The sequence below is a fragment of the Corvus brachyrhynchos genome, unplaced genomic scaffold (genome assembly GCF_000691975.1).
Source record: "Corvus brachyrhynchos isolate BGI_N302 unplaced genomic scaffold, ASM69197v1 scaffold21, whole genome shotgun sequence".
NCBI classification, from domain to species: domain Eukaryota; kingdom Metazoa; phylum Chordata; class Aves; order Passeriformes; family Corvidae; genus Corvus; species Corvus brachyrhynchos.
This window is the reverse complement of record NW_008236924.1, coordinates 5,001,333-5,018,227: the sequence shown is the minus strand read 5'-3', so window position 1 is coordinate 5,018,227 and position 16,895 is coordinate 5,001,333. Positions and strand designations below refer to the sequence as shown.

The 16,895-nt window shown below is 47.0% G+C and overlaps 1 protein-coding gene across 1 annotated transcript in view; it reads left to right on the top strand.

The window, feature by feature from the left end:
• The window catches only part of LOC103611471 (neuron-specific protein family member 2), a 30,790-nt gene extending 14,437 nt beyond the window's left edge, over positions 1 to 16,353 (top strand). The window contains exons 3-4 of the mRNA XM_008628992.2: positions 12,898 to 13,008; positions 14,529 to 16,353. Coding sequence (XP_008627214.1) covers positions 12,898 to 13,008; positions 14,529 to 14,720 — 303 coding nt within the window. The 3' untranslated portion in view covers positions 14,721 to 16,353. The remainder of the gene's footprint in view (positions 1 to 12,897; positions 13,009 to 14,528) is intronic.
• The last annotated feature ends 542 nt before the right edge of the window (positions 16,354 to 16,895 follow it).

The following is a 16,895-nucleotide window of genomic DNA, read 5'->3' as shown; positions in this document are numbered from 1 at the left end:
AGGTGGAGGGGTGGCAGCTCGTCGCGAGGGGCAGCTCCAATCTCTGCTCCCTCTGACAGGGACAGCACCCAGGGAAGGGCTGGAGCTGTGCCAGGGGAGGGTCAGGCTGGGTATCAGGGAAAGAAAGGTTCTTCCCCCAGGGGGTGCGGGCCCCTGCCCAGGCTCCCCAGGGAATGGGCACGGCCCCGAGGCTGCCAGAGCTCCAGGAGCGTTTGGACAGCGCTGCCAGGGATGCCCAGGGTGGGGTTGTTGGGGGGTCTGGGCAGGACCAGGAGCTGGACTTGGATCATCCCTTCAACTGAGGAGATTCTGTGATCCTGTGATGCAGAAGAGCAGGATGTCTGGAGGAAATTTTGAGACCATGTGAACCTGCAGCCAAGTCCACAGATGCCCTTTTCCCTGCCTTTTGGGTATCTTTTATTGAACAAACTAATGAATTATTAGACAACTTTCTCACATGAACAAGCCCAAGCCAGAATTTAAGCTTATGCTTGCATATTTTTCATCCATCCAGAATAGCCCAGATCTGAGCTCTTTAATTATCATAAAGAAGAGACTGTCCCTAGGCAACGGTTCTTCTTTCACACCAGCTCTTCCAGGAATCTGAGATAGCTCCTGCAACTTGTCACATCCCCTAATAGATGAGATTATGATTCTCTCCAGCTCAGCACACGGTGTCCTGGAAGTTTGACCAATTAGGCTGATTCTTCAGCTGGATGAGTCAGCCCATACATCCTTTATAACAACTGTTTAAATTGTTCTGTGTCGATGGCTTACAAGAAAATGATGTTCAAATAGCCTTATGGTTGAGCCATCCATACAGAAAAGAAATTTCTCTTCTCATTTTACTCCTCCACAGAGAAGCAAAGAGAAATTTTTCTAAGCTGACAGGCCATGATTTATAGACCTTGCCTTCTCCAGACTGCTTATACCTTTGGAGTGTGTTCCTCTAGGAAGTTTTTGATCTGCAGAGATCTTGTTTTGCAGTAACTCTGTGAGCTGAGGTTTCCCAGGCTGGAGGGGAGGGGTGGCTGCTGTTTGCCTTTCATTTGCAGTGCTTTGAAGGGAGCTCCTGTTCCTGGCCTTTGCCATCCTGTGACTACACTGAGGTGCATTAGAGAGGGTCTGTAAATGTGTCTCTGATTCCTCTGTGGGGTGACAGCTCTCACCCTTTGCATCTGGGGCTTCCTGCTCCTTCTCACCAGTGATACCCCATCTTCCAGCTTTTAAAAACAATCTCTCATATGTGAGTAATCATCCTGCCCTTATTTCTATCAGTACTGAAAAGAGGTTGAGTCCTTTTTGCTTTTTAAGCAGATTCCCCATCAAATGAAGTCTTGTTACTTCCAGAGAACAGGGTTTCCAGTGACTCCTTTTCTCTTCCAACCGGTCCAGATAGCGCAGAAATCATCCAGAAGCATTAATTTATTAAATAGCATCAGAAGAGGTGGTGGAGTGACCTTTCTGTGTAGGTTTACAGAGCATTGGGTGAACACCTGTAACTGCTGGTCCCTTACTGGTTTTACACAAACTGGTCTCTTTGTTACACCAGTCTGAGCCCTTTCTCACCACTGCCACAGAACTGTTCATTATTTTCAGGGAGACAATGATTTATTGACTATTAGCTGGGTGATAGTTATCTCCCATAGTTATCTGACTTTTCTTTAAAAAGCTGGTGTTTTCAGCGTTGGAATAATTAAACTCTGTACTTGTCTTTAACAGAACAAGTTGGGAGTGGGTGTATGGGGGAGAAGTCGAGATATTTAAGATGTTTTTTGCAAGCAATTTATCTACCTGGAGAAATCATCTGCAAGTATTGATCGCTGCTTCACTGAAGAAGACTGGGAACTTCATTCTTCTGCTACAGTTTGGCAAGAGGCATTTTCAGAGTCACAGGCTGTGTCATCTCTCCCTGTTGAGTGTGCAATGACAATTATTTCTTATCATTAGATCACCCCTCTCCTCCCTCTGCCCTGAAACTGCCCTGAAACACAGATCCAGGGACCAGTGGATGTAATTATTGCCCACGCTTTCCATCAGGTCCTCAAAATGTAGTGGAACCCATTCAAATGCTTCTGTTGTTGAAATGCTCATACTGGAAAAATTATTTTCCTCTGACCTAATGTGAAAGATTTAGAACAAAGTTGCTTTGTGTCCAGCCACACCCTGCAAAACAGAGCTCGATGCAAGAATTGTTCATGATCAAACCCAAGCCAATATCTGAAACACTTGGCTCATAATTAAGAAAGATTTTGCTGGGCCAGGGCCAGGGATTCATTTCCTGTTGGTGGCAGCTTTGCTAAATGGAAGATGCTCCCCTGCTTCCCCCACTGGAAGGTGAGCCATCAAATCCCCAGGGAATTCACACTTTGCTGCACACACAGAGCCCCAAAAGTGCCACTGCCCATTCCGTGGATCCTGCAAACTCCCCTGTGGGATGTTCTGCTTTCACCTGTAGGCTCTTGCTTTATGCTGACAGTTCTTCCTCTAACCTGCAAAGAAACCCCAAAAAAGCGGCTGGGGCTTTTCAATGTGCCCATTCACAGGTAAATAAATTCAAAGTCTCCTTTAATTGTTCAGTTCCCGTGGGGCAGGAGTAACTCTTGGAGAAAGGACTTCTCTGAGTGTGAGCAGGACCGGTTTCCTTACTGTTTTTAATCCTAACAGTCCCAGCGTTACCATGGCAACTGCTCCATCCCATCGGTTACCGGGAGCTGTGGGGTGGCTGCTGAAGGATCCCATTACCCTGACTAATGGGAGTGGTGCTCGGGGCAGGAACACGGGCTGTACACAGGGATTTCTCTCACTGTTGGGAATTGCTGCTGGGGCTGAGACGTTGTTTTCGGGATCCAGGAGAGCAAGGGACAAAGCAGAGGAAAAGCAGAAGTGTGGCAGGCACAGGGGAGCAGGCACTGGCACCAGCATTGGGGCTGGTACCGTGATTTTCTTTTGAACCTTGCACTCAGAGAGGGGCTTGGAGAGGTGTCAGTATGAAGGGGTTGATTTCAGTCCCCAGGGAGTGATTTGGGGGAATATTCCCTCCCTTAGGGAGTTCTCAGCTGTCACCAAGCAATCTCCTTTCCCTGTGGGTGCAGTGGGCAAGTTCCTGCAGGGGTGTCAGGCAGCTCTCACTGCACCTAAGTGTTCTCCAGGCTGTGGTGGACTGATTGAGTCTGGAGCCAAAGCCTTCTCTTTGGAGGCTGAATATTTTCCAATGCAATGCAGAAGGTCACCGGTTCTCTTTTCCCAAAAACCACTGCCCAGCCCTGCCTGGCCTTGCTGCAAACTCACACCTCTGTGGCTTCAGGCTCTCGCTCGTGGTGTGTATGCAAGCAAGTGAGAAATGTTGCTCCTCATCTTTTCTGCCTGAGCTCAGAAATCCTTCTCCTGCTCTGGCTGTAATGGGAAGAGAAGAGGACAGGTCACATCTGTCCCAGTGGCTCTCCCAGGCTGCACGAGGCTGATTGATGGAGCCGTTTGTGATCATCAGTGACAATCAGGAGCTGTGAGGATGAACTGAGTGGGGATTTGTGGCTCAGCTGCCAGGGAACAGATCTGTCTGATCGCATCCCCAGGTATGGAGCTATAAACCCTGCAAGGTTTCCCCTTCCCTACCCTTCCCCAAGGCTGGGTAGGAGTCTGGGGGTTTTGTAAGAACTCCCAGCCAATTCCTTAATTTTTTTTTGTACAGGCATGGGACCAAGGATGTCATGTCCATGTCTAAAACACACAAGAAAAATCTATTTTGATTTAACTGAGTGCTCTATACAACTGGCTTAGGGATCACCTAATAAAGCAAGGAAAAAAACCCCAAATATGTTTTTTTAATAGGAAATGGACCATTCCTTACAGTGCATTCTTGTTTTATGTTAGTTTTACACACACACACACACACACACACACACTCTTTTGCAAAGTCAGGAAAAGCCTCTCGACTCTTATTTTATTTTTGCCATCTGTGAGCACTAACAGAGTAATCAGCTGAAGAGATTTGTTCGGGTTTGGTTTGGTTTTTTTTCATTTCATTGATTTTTGGAGAGAAGAAGAAAGTGAATTGTTATGCAGAAAATCTCCAAAAGTGGAAGTCACAGAGAATATTCACATGTCTAAGTATTTGTGGGGTACACCTGCTGAAACTTTATTCTCCAAACCAGGGTATATTGAAGGAAGAAAGGATTTACAGGGCAGAAACCTCAACTGACCCTTAGCTTTGGAGCAAAATGCTTGAAAATATTTCCATGAGTGACCACATGGCAATGCCCCTGGTGCTAATTGCAGGATGTAATTGTAGTTCCCATTGGGTCTGGAGGATTTCTTACACTGCACCTCTGTCTCCAACACCACTGTGCACTTACCTGTGCCACCCTACAGGAAATCTGTGTGTTGGGCAATTTTCCTGTCAGCATTTGAGGTGAAATGAAAGATTTAATGCTGGTGTGGCCACTGTAGCAAAAGAGACCAAGCAGGATGGAGGAGAAGGAAAGAATTTTCAGCTGAATGAAACCAAAGCAAAGTTTATTGCCTGTCGTGAAGTGCATTTGGAGTCTTGTAGCCAAACCACTGAATGCTAAAGAAAAACAATAATCGAGGAAGCGCAATGCTTCACTCACACATATTTTTCCATGCAATGTTTCACTCTCTCTTTCTAAAGCAGCACAGGCTGTGATTGAATGTTAAACAGAGCTGAGCTGCCTCTTGTTGGTACTTGCAGATGTATTAAAGCCTGTTGGGTCAGATCCACAGCTAATGGAACTGGCCTCATGCCTTTGAAGGCAGCATAATCACCTCGATTATTCATTTCTGTTGTTTGCTGTTAAAAGAGTAGCTCTTGTAAGTCATTTGCAGCAATAAAGCTTCATCTTTCTAATTCAAAATGGAAAGGCTTTTAATTCTTAAGTTACCCAGGGGACACTCTGCTCACCAAGTCCTCACTTTGTTCTCCTATGAAGCACCCACATAATAAGTTTTTAAGGAGAAATGGGTGTACTGGACCATGAATGCAGAAATATTATTTCCTACTCTTGATGGGAGACATAAATGCTGAAATACAGGTGAATTTGTTGGCATTCTTGGAGGAACAAACTTCCAAGTGACTTTTTTTCAGGCACAAGGGTGCACTGAACCAGAGGTGTTTTGATTCACGCAAGCCTGACCTTTGGAAGAAGATAATTTCACATCGGAAATGCACCTCAGCTTTTCCCTAGAGCCAGCCTGATCCTTGGCTGTGGGATGGTGGTGGCCTTTGGGTGGTTTTTTCCCCGGAAAAGCCACGATTTGGGGAATTCAGATGCTTGCAGCTTTGGGTGGCTCTCGCTGGGGTGTCTGTGAGTGGGGAGTGAGCTCTGGAGCTGGGCTTGGGGGGATGTCAGGTGTCAGGAAAAGGCACTAGCAGAGCAGGGAACACAACCTGCAATTCCCAGGTGTGTTGCCATGAGCTAATCCCTGAGTCCGTTCTTGGTCAGGGCTCCCAAAGCCTTCCCTGCACCAAATCCAACATCAGGGAAGAGTGAGAGGGGAAGATTTTGCATTCATGAGACTGTGCAACGGTTGAGTCTTGGCAGGCAAAGGGCAGGCAAGGAGACTGTTTATTGATGGCTTGATTTATCTTGTATCCCTGTTAATGCATTTAAAAAGGGCCTGTGATGAGCTGAGGCACCCAGTGCCATGTCCCACATGGAGTGACCAGAGGAAATGTCACAGCCAAGGCTCTGCCAGGGCAGTGGGGAATGGCTGCACGTCAGGAAGGCTTGGAGAGGATGTTTCTGTCTGTTGCAGTCCCACTAATTGAAAAAACACCTCAAATTAGGCATCTGCAAGGAAGCCTCTTCCAGTGCTGCTCAGCTCCTGAAATGGGCTGTCAGGTGTTCTCAGGGTGTGGGGTTGGGAAGGGAAGCTCCTTTCTGAGTCGTTCTTGAGTCACTCCACTTGTTTAATTTGGGGGCTTTGCTTCTTTTGTTTTGGAGGTAACAGACACAGAACCATTGAATGGCCTGGGCTGGGAGGGACCTGAAGGATCTCCTAGTCCCAGTGGGAAGGCTTCTGACAGTTGGAAGAGAAAGAAAATATTCTTGTAGGAGTGGGGGAACACACCTTAAAACACCTGCCTGGTGTGCCAGAATGGCCGTGTATTTCTGTGGTGGTGCTAGAAACAACATCACCCCATCTCACTACGCCAGCCTGCTTGATGAAGGAATTTTTTTATGGCATTAAATGGCAGAAAAGAGAAAGCAAATCCAGCAGAGCTTTTTATTTACCTAAATGGAAATTCACTGATGCTCATTGGTGAAGCAGCCTTATTTAAAATGGCATTTAGAACTTCCATAAGGAACGGGGGCTTGGAAACGGAGCCATGAATTTTCCATCCAAGGGGTTTGACTTGGCACAGGGAGATGTCACGCAGCCTGCAGCTGGCACCAGACACTGTTAAAAAGATCTGAGGCTATTAGGGCCTAAACAGCCACTAGAAATTATATTACATGATGGAGACTGGCTAATATAATTGAGCCAGCTAGTTATTGTGTGCATAATTTAATTATTTGACAAATTGCTTAGAAACACGGTGTGCTCCTTCCACACTCGTGCTGCTCTCACAGCTTTAGGAGGCGCAGAGCAGAGGAATTGCTGGTGGCTATCCTGGAAAAGAGATGATTCTTTTTAAGATTTGCAAACTTGGAAAGGTTCTCACAGTGGGCTGGGGTGTGCAGAGATGGGTAGAGCCCATGGGGACATGGCTGGGAGGGGAAATTGGCTCAGAGACAGCCACTGCTGTTTCAAGTGGATTCCTCTGAGGCTTTGGGGTACTTGGATAAATGAGCCTCTCTGGACTCTGTGAGTGTTTTGGACTTTGATTGCTGGGCTGCATGGGCTGAGAGGAACCCCTGCAATAGTGGAGCAGAGAATCCTAGAATGGTTTGGGCTGGAAGGGATCTTAAAGATCATCCAGTTCCTCCTCCTCACATGGGCAGGGACCCCGGGCCTGCCCACCCTCACAGGGAAGAATTCCTTCAGTTTGAATCCATTCCCCCTTGTCCTGTTGCTCCAGGCCCTTGCCCAAAGTCTCTCTCCATCTTTTAGCTCATTTAGGCACTGGAAGGCCACAGTGAGGTCACCCCAAAGCTTCTCCTCTCCAGGCTGAACAATCCCAGCTCTCCCAGCCTTTCCTCCCAGCAGAGCTGCTCCATCCCTCAGATCATCCTGGAGCCTCCTCTGGACTCTCTCCAGCAGCTCCAGCTCCTTCCTGTGCAGGGCCCCAGGGCTGGGGCAGCTCTGCAGGTGAGGGCTCACCTGAGAGGGGCAGAGGGGCACAAACCCCCCCCTGCCCTGCTGCCCACGCCGGGGATCAGCCCAGGAGCAGATGTGAGAAGTTTCTGGACCCCAGGATGATCCCATCTGCATGGATGGTGTTCACTGTTCTTACAAGAATTGGGGCCAAGTTGGTTATGCATTATGGTTCTGCATTCTAAGATAAAGGACCAAAAAATGCCACCCACCCTAAAACTTCATTAAGAAACCTCGCAGCACTAAGGAATATTTTCCCATAGCCCTGAAAATGTAGATACATGACTAAGGACATTTCCCTCTTAGAAAGCATCTCCTAAACAATGCTTCTTAAGAATCTGGACACCATCTGGAACAAAGCTGTGCTGTAATAATGAAGAGCAAATCCTACATCTTCTTGAGCAGTACTAAGCAAATCTGAAGACCCAATTGTGTCACTTTTTTTTGCAGTTAGCCTTTCAAAATTTCGGAGGCGAAGCTGTTGAGAGAAGATCAGCAAAATCAGCAACTTATTACAAAACTATTTTTAACGGTGGGGAGTGAAATGTCATTTTTGAAGAAGTGCAGTCAGATCATTTTCACTGTCAGGGTAGATCAGGGTGTCTGGGTGCTGGGCAAGGCGCCACAACAGTTCTTTGACAGAGTTTGAACAGTGGGGCAGCTCCTCCTGGTGTGTATTTGGGGGGTACCTCATCCCCTGCTTCATCCATCTGAGTGTCCTGTCAGCCTGTGGCTCCCTCACTGCCAACACAGCTGAGTTTTCTTGCAATAACAACCTGGATTTGGGTGGTTTGCACTTGGATTCCATCCTGGAATACAGGGAGGCAGCCAGGATATCTGGATCCAGGAGCTGCAAAGTGCTCCTGAGTCTTTCACTTTAATTGTACTGTTCATGTGGAGATCTGATGGTGTCAATCTTCCATCTCATTATCAGCTGGAAGAAGTTATGGGATGAAGGGGGAAAAAATTGCCCTCCTGAATTTTTCATTGTCAAGCAGAAATCTTTATAATGGATTCATGAGTGCATGGATGTATTTGGATGCCCTTAGATGATTTTGTGATTTTTTTTCTGCAAGTTAACTGGGTTGTCAGGGGATTGGTTGGTTTCCAGGTGTAATGGAATTGCCATAAACTATAGGAAAAGCTTTGCTGCCTCTCCAAGCACAGCTCTTAAGCTCTTCTCTGAAATAACCTTGACAGAATTTCTGCCAATTTTGTTCATAACAAATTTTGCCTTGTTCTTTGCCTTTCTTCTTCTACAAAGAGAAGATTAAAACCAAGAGAACAACTTTAGCTGAATTGCCTGTTAAAGGTCACAAAATTTCCCAATGCCCAGCAACACTGAAGGTATCTTGTAGAACCAGACATGGGAGCAGCAGTGGGAACTTTTCCTGCTAAACTGGGATTTTGTGAAGAGGCTTGGACTGCAGTGCAGGAACAGGCAGAGGCTTCTGAGGCCCCTAATTCACATTACAGCTGCAGAGAGTAAGAAAATGGCGCTGAATTTTGCAGGGATTTTTCCATGGTAAATGATCTTTATCTCTTCTCTGAGCCTGGATGCTTTTCCTGTAGGCAGCAAGGCTTTTCCTGGTTGGCATCTTCTTGGCTCTGCTCCTGTTTTAAGTGTATATAAGCAGGGAGAAAAGTGTCCAGAGTCAAACACTGATTTACCAGGTCTAGAAATAAACTCATGCCTGATATCAAAGAAGTGCCACCCACGCTGAAAGAGGGGAAATTGCAGTTGGATGTTGGTAAGAAATTCTTCCCTGTGAGGGTGGGCAGGCCCTGGCACACGTTGCCCAGAGAAGCTGTGGCTGCCCCATCCCTGGCAGTGTCCAAGGCCAGGTGGGACACTTGGGGCAGTCTGGGCTAGTGGAGGGTGTCCCTGCCCATGGAATGAGATATCTTTGAGGTCCTTTCCAACCCAAACCATTCTATGGTTATATATTATATAAATAAAGACTAAAACTGTAAAAACCTTGCAATGGAAAAAGCTGCAAAGTAAATGCCCTGCTGTTTGGATGTGCCATTGTTCTCTGGTTGCCTTTTAAATAGGGCTTTATACTGGAGCGAGAGAGGGAAAAAGAGAATTTTTGATGAAAAAGGAAATCCTGGGCAGCTGATGAAATCAAAGAGAGCAGGGAGGATGCTTCTGTGGGCTGCATGAAAGCCAGGTTAGCTGGAACACCACTGCAATTAGACATCCTCTCCCTGGCACAAAACCTGCTGGCACCTGATGTCCCGTTGCCTGATGAGGATGGATCCTTTTATTCATCTGTGCTGTGTGAAAATGCAAAAAGTGCTCTTCATCTGTGGGCAAAGGGAGGAGCTACCCCAAGTGTGCTGCTGTTGATGGGAGCTTGACATCATCCTTCACGGATGTTAAGGGCCTCTTCCCACATTTTTTGGAGGATGGGGAGTGTTTTGGTGTGGTAATGATGTTCTCTGTTTCTTCTTAAGGGAGCCTTTGGGAATCCTGTGAGATTTTGAGGAGAGGGCAGGCAAACCCCCCCCCTTCTTTCACCCACTCGAGCAGTCACATGTGACAGATTCATGCCTGCAGCACTTCGAGGTTTTATCTGCTCACTAAATTTTATTTCCCCTCTGTGAGTGTTTATATTGCTTAGAGGTTCGTGTTAATCATAAAAAAAAAAAGTGGAGGTTTATTAGGTATTGCAGCTCTGTGATTCTTTGGTGTTTGAATGTTAATGAAGTTTTGTATGCTCTGGAATAGTTGGAGAGGTGGATCTTAGCTCTGGCATGACAGAATATCTGGGGGTGGATTTTTCTTCCTTTTCCTCTGGGTTTTAACATCTTACATGACATTTTATCCAGAGCAATTTTACACCATTTATCAGCAGGTGTAATATTGTCACGCTGTAATTCTGCGAGTGCAGGAGAGGCAGGAGGGTGAAAATGGGCTCAGTTACACCCTGGAGGGAGGGGAGAGCTCAGCACAGGGACCTGCTCCTGGGCCATAATGAATTGGATGTCAGCACTTTGCCCGAGCAGAGTAACAGAGCAGAGGGGAATTTATTCTTTTTAGGGACTCAGTGGGCAGACAAGAGGAAAGGAACCCCTCAAATTGCAGTTCTAATGGTCATTTCCATAGGCTGTGCATGCACTTGGGATTTAGCAGAACAGCCGTGAAGAGCCATTCATTCTCACTCCACAGCTCAGTTCTTTCTTCTTCTGAAGGCTGAGTCTCTTTCTTCATTGTACATTTAATTTGGGGCAGAGTTGCCAGACTGGAGAGCTGAACACTTCTTATTTCTGACTTTCTAGCTAAGGCTGCCCCTCAGCATTGGCTTTGGTAGAACAAGATGTACATTTTGCTCTAGTGCCTTCAAATTAACCTCAAAGGACACTTTTGTCATTGTCATCGTGGTTTTAGTACCTACACTGGAATTACAGAAAGTACCAGGCTTAGCAGGCTCCCCTTTTAAATGAGGAAGAGTTGATGGACATGTGTTCTACAGGGGAAAATGCTCCTCCACACTGACCTGTCACCAAGATTGTGATGGCTCTTTATGGGGAGGGATTTGTTTTTCCCAGGTCTCCTGCTGGAAAAAGTAGAGCATATTTAATCCAGGAAGTCTCTCCTTTTTACTATTTCAAAGTGACTTAAAAAAATTTTTTTTCATGTGAAATACAACTCCTTTTGGTGACAGAAATCGTGTCAAATTCCATTTGCGTCTCCCTTGAATCCAGCTGAGCCTTCTTCCTCTTTATCACCATGAAAAGGGACACACTTCCCCAAGTTGGGAACCCAAGGGCTGCCATAAAGCTGCTCTGAAATATTTCTGTTCACCCCTGTGGGCGCTGAGAGGAGGTGGATCCCAAATTTTCTTGGTCCGACTGGTGCGATTCGTACAACTGCACTCCTTTTGTGCCAGATCCCTCTCCAGCACTCCAGGAGTCCCTTACAGTTTTCTCTCAGATCCAACAGTAAATGCTGCTCCCTCTGCTGCTGCCCTTGCCTTGGGGCTTCAGTGAACTCTCTGTCCTTGGCAAAGCCTCTTAGCCCCAGTCAAACCTTTTTACATTTTATTCTAAAATACTCGAATTTAACAATTAATTAGGAATCTCTCCTGCTAGAATATCCACAGCCCTGTCTTCCCTGAGTTTTGGATGTGATGGGTAAGATTTGACACCAGGGATACAGATTTGCCTTCACTCCTTTGTCTTAACCGCCAGAATTGTAGCTCTGAGTCTTCCAGGAATAATCCCAACGTGCTGTGTAGGAACACCCTCACCAGGCACTTCACCTTCCTGTGGGATTGCTGGGAAGGCTTTTCCTGCCCTGCCAGCAATTCCAGTGGCCCGTGGAGTCTGTGCAGGATTGCAAATCCCACTCCTCCCAGAACTGCAGCTGCTGGAATGATTGAAGGGGAGAATGAGAGCAGATTTCCATGTGAACCAATATTAAGCAATTAGTATACATTTCCTGATAAAATATTACAAATATTACATAATATTACTGTTGTAAAAATAAGACTATATTGATTAATTCTGAGCTATAACCAGCTTGCTGTTCATGAACTGCTGTTCCTGACAAGCCTGTCTCCTCTGCTGTAGGAATTACCAGTGTTTTCCCACTTTCTGCCATCACCTCTCCTGCAAGTTACATCTTCTGTAGACAGGATGCATAGATCCTGCAGAATCCTGGTGCAGCCCGCTCTCATTTAGGCAGTTGGAATCCAGAGCCATTTATGCTGCATTTGTGGAATTACGGGACCAAGAAAGCTTTGGGAAAGGGGAGGGTGGGAGTGTTTTACAGATCCTTGCTCAGAAATACACAGCTCAGCAAAAATCAATGGTCAGAGCCTCAGTCCAGACATGGAGTAGGGACAGAAAACTTGCTGTTGGATGAACTATTTAGGAGGGACCTGGAAAAGCTGGAGAGAAGGGAGCTACAGCAAAGAAACAGAAATGTGCAGCAAGGTGACCTGCTGGGGAATGAGGAGAGGGGGAATATTTGAGCCCCAAAGAGGGAATTGTGTCTGGTACCTCCAACAGCAGCATCTGCTCCTGGATGTGCTGTGGGGTTTTGTCAGTAGTCAGGATATTGTCCTTTTACAGCTTGGAGAAATAGAGAAGGATTCCCTTTCTCTGGCAAGACCCAGTTTATCCTGGTGGAATTGCTCAGGAGGCACAAAGGGATGCTACAAAGGTGCTGCAAAGGCCTCACTCCCCCCCCTGCTCACCTGCCTCTGCTCCCAGAAAAGTGGGATCTGCCGTGCTCACAGGGCCCTTTATCCACACACAGCAGACCCCAGATGTGCGTTCTGGCTGCTGCTGGGTCCTGCTGGGCCAGAGCTGAGAGCATGGGAACACAAATGCTCCGAGGACACCAAATACGACAGCAAAATCCATACATTTGCAAGGGGTTAAACAGAGGAATGTGCCCTGCTGAAAGTCCTGGGGGGGATGGGAATGATGTGGGAATGCAGGGTATTGGATCCAGCATTCAGCCAATTACCATGCTTAGTTAAGTACTGCACGGTGGAGTGAAGGCTGCAGTCTGTTAGAATGTCTGTTCCTATAAGTCATTTAATTATGAGGTTGCTCATAATGCCACTTTAACATACGTACAGTAACATTATCCCTCTTTCCTAGGTCACTATCCTCATAAGCCTGGCTCTTGCATTCCTTGCCTGCATAGTGTTCCTTGTGGTGTACAAAGCCTTCACTTATGACCACAGTTGCCCAGATGGATTTGTTTATAAGGTAAGGAACTTGAGAAGGATGAATTGCCTGAGCTAATGACAGGCTCTAATTGCCTGCATGGTTACAGCCCAGGCTGCTTTTTTTTTTTTTTTGACCAGGCCAAACAGAACATTTGGCAGGAATGTGTTGAAATGGAAAAAGTGTTATGGGAAATGTGGACGTGCATCTGCTTCCATCAGCTACTGTTACAGTGTAATTGTTGGGATTAGCATTTGGTGAACACTACAGACAGATGTTCAGCAACAATCCCTCATATTTGTGAATGGATTTATTGCAGCTGGGATCCCGCATTTGCTTCCCACACTCCCAAGTAACTGAGGTTTACTGGCATACATTGTAATTGTAATGCAAAGCAAACTGCTGCAGTGCTGGCACTCGTGTCCTTTGTGAAAGAAATCCAAATTTGCCCAAGTAGTTCACTTGAGCCTCTGTCAAGAACAAAACCGTTTAACAATTGCTAAAACCCCACTGCCCAGTGATTTTATATTGAATATTCACTGAGCTGTTTGCCTGGTCTGCTGAGATTAAAAAAAAAAAGTTTGCAAAATAATTCACTGACTTCTGACTGTGAATAAAGTCATAAGCTCACAGGAGTCTTGTCCTCACTGGGGATAATCTGTAAGTTGGAAAATAGAGTAAGAGATGTTGGTGTATTAATCATTGTGAATTATTCTCTTAGGTTATATAAAGAGGGAGAATTGGGATTGCTCAGACTGGAAAAGAAAAGGCTTTGGGATGACTTAAATGTGGCCTCCCAGTGCCTGAAGGAGCTACAAGAAAGATGCAGAGAGACTTTACAAGGGCCTGGAGTGACAGGACAAGGGGAAATGGCTTCAAAGTGACAGAGAACAGGTTTAGATGGGATATTGGGAAGAAATTCTTCCCTGTGAGGGGAGTGAGGCCCTGGCACAGGTTTCCTGGAGAAGTTGTGGCTACCCCATGCCTGGAATTGTCCAACACCAGGTTGGACGGGGCTTGGAGCAGCCTGGGCTAGTGGAAGGTGTCCCTACCCACGGCAGGGGCTTGGAATGAGGTGGGCTTTGAGGTCCCTTCATAGAATCATGGATTTCAGAATCAAATCCAAACATGATCTTGTGAAAAGAGCTGACCCATTGGGCCGTGCCTCCTGCCATCCCCAGCCCAGGTGCTCATCCCACAGCTCAGGGTAACACTCTGAACAGAGCAGCACAAAGCAGCTTTTTCTGCCTCTGCCTGTCTGGGGATTAATTCTGGCCTCGGCCCATGAGCAGAGCTGCTCAGCCAGCCCTGCCCCTGGCCCCAGCCCTGCCCCGTTCCCTGCGTGTCGGTGCCGCAGTGAACCAGTCCCACCCTCCCTCCTCAGCCCTGCTCCCATCCCGCCTGAGACCCTGGGTCTGCCACCGGGGTTGCCAATAGCAACAGGTTTGGAAGGCCAAGCCCGGCTTGGTGCATTCCCAGGGCACCGAGGGGCGATCTGAGTGCGAGCAGGAGCCTGTGAAACCCGATGGCATCACTCTGCTTCTCTTGCTTTCCCCTCCCAGCACAAGCGCTGCATCCCCGCCTCGCTGGACGCCTACTACTCGGCACAGGATTCCAACTCCCGGGGCAGGTTCTACACCGTCATCAGCCACTACAGCATGGCCAAGCAGACCAGCTCCCGGGCCGTGTCCCCCTTGCTGCCCTCAGGCTCGGCCAGCCACGACAACAAGGCTGCCAAGACAGAAGGTCATTAAAGGGAACGGGCGGAGCGGGAGGGCGGGGGGACAACACCGCGTTGCTGAGCATGCCCTGCTCCCAGCGGGGCAGGAGGAAATCCATCCCGAGTGCAGGATCAGCTTCATGGATATTTCTTTTCGTGCGTTGTTCTCGTTGATTTGTAACCGAGTCGAGCTCTTGTACAAAGGCATGTTTGATGTTGACTGTACCTTAACGATGTAAAAATATTTTTAAATCATTGCTTAACTATTTGTTAGAAAAATAAATTAAAAAACAAAAAAAGCAAATTAGGTAAACAGCCAGAGAGGATATAAGCAGCAAAGAGAATCTCACCAAGTTTTGTCAGTACTGGAAAGCTGTGTCAGAGGCTCCACATGCAGTGAAGGAAGAGCTGGAATCCTTTCAAGAGGGGGTAGAGAGAACCCAGTACAAAGACATTGTGATGTTGTTTGGTTTGCCAAAGGGGGGATATTTTGCTGTCAGATTGAATCCAGTGTCAGTGTTCATTCACTGACAGAGAAATACGAGCATCCCCTCCTGCCCCAAACATGCTCACAGGCAAATGCAAACCCTGCACAGTGCCCCAGGGAAATCCAGAAAGTTCCTGGCATTCCTAAAGAGCCACCAGGCTCTGAGGCTGAAATCCAGGCTCCTGTTTGGAGATGGAGCAGGATGGGAGCAGACAGAGGTTGCTGTAGTGGAATCTTGAATAAACTTTTGAGCACAGGACTCAGAGTCAGGAGTTCAGGGCTCTACTTCTGCTTCTGGCAGACTCGCTGCATGAGCTTTGGCAATTTCCATGAGGCTTCATCCTTTAAAACTCTCTCCTGAGGGTCACAAAAACACAAAGAAATGCCATTATGATCTGAGGAGCCTCTCAAAAGTGCTGACAGTATTGAGCCTCTAACTTTTCAGCCCCTAATTTTCCCATGAAATGGGATGCTGCTGCTTCCCTCCTTCAGCTTCAGCTCCTTCAGCATTTCCAGTCATTCCAGGTCTCTAGAGAGACGTACAAATCAAATCTCTGCTTGCAAACCCAGAGCAGACCCCAAGCTTAATCCAGTCCTGCCCAGTGTAACACATCCTTCTCCCCACAAATGGCACCTGAGATTAGTGCAGGCTGGTGGGATTTAGAAAAACCCCAAGGATTCTCTTTTTTCAGAGCTGCAAGAGCAGGGAGAGCCGAGCAGCAGGAGCAGAGTGCACACGCAGGGCAAGGTTCACCTTGGACTGAGCTGCTTTTTCAGATTTTTGGCTAGACTGGAATGGAAATTAGGAACTGGCCCCTTCTTCCCTCGCATTGGGCAGTTTTGTCCTCCATGTCAGAGACAGTGGGCAGTGTGTGAGGGCAGAACTCCTCAGTCCTGCAGGCATCATGAGAAATAACTGTATAGTGTAGCTAAAACTGTAGTGCCAAATGCCATCGTCTGACTCCCTCTCCTCCCTTCCCTCTCCACCTGTAAATTCATTTCTCACTCAAAATGTACAAACCACCCCCTCCACCAACCCGAACTCCAGCAAAACCACTGAACAGTTTATAATTTTGTGGTGTATTTTTTGTCAGTAGGTAGAAGAGACTGAAGTATTTTTTGGTGTAATTCTTGAACTTTTCTGACGGGATTAAAATAAAGTTCGATGTGACTGAGCGTCTCCATGGCTCCTGTGGATTTTCTTGTGCCTCGTGCCCTGGGCTGGGAGGTGGAGGGATGTGTGTGGTGCTGCACCCCTGCAGCAGCCCCAAGGTGACTCTGGATTTCAAGAGGCACTTTCAGAGCTTCTTTTTTTCCCCTTTTAATGCCCAGCTTTTATTCCCAATGTTCTCACCCATTTCCAGTAGGAAAATAGTAATTAAACCCAAGCTCATTTTTTACTGGCTTTACAATGGACCTCACTTTCTTCCCACTTTAAAACCAATGGATTTCAGGAACTTTTCCTGGCAGCAATGTCTCCCTTTCCTGGTGCAAGGATTCCTTGGAATGGGGGGGTTAAACAAAGGAGCTCTGCAGGGAAATCCAGCTGACAAACCAAGGGCCGCAGATGAACTTTGGGAAAGTTGAGCTCTGTACCCAAACTCTGCCCCTTGGTTTGTAACAAAGCCACAACTGTATGCATCTCACATGCTTCAGAAAGCAGATTGTGTTGCCTCAAATCCTTCGGCTCTTTGAAATGGAATGATAGCTTGGCATTAAATT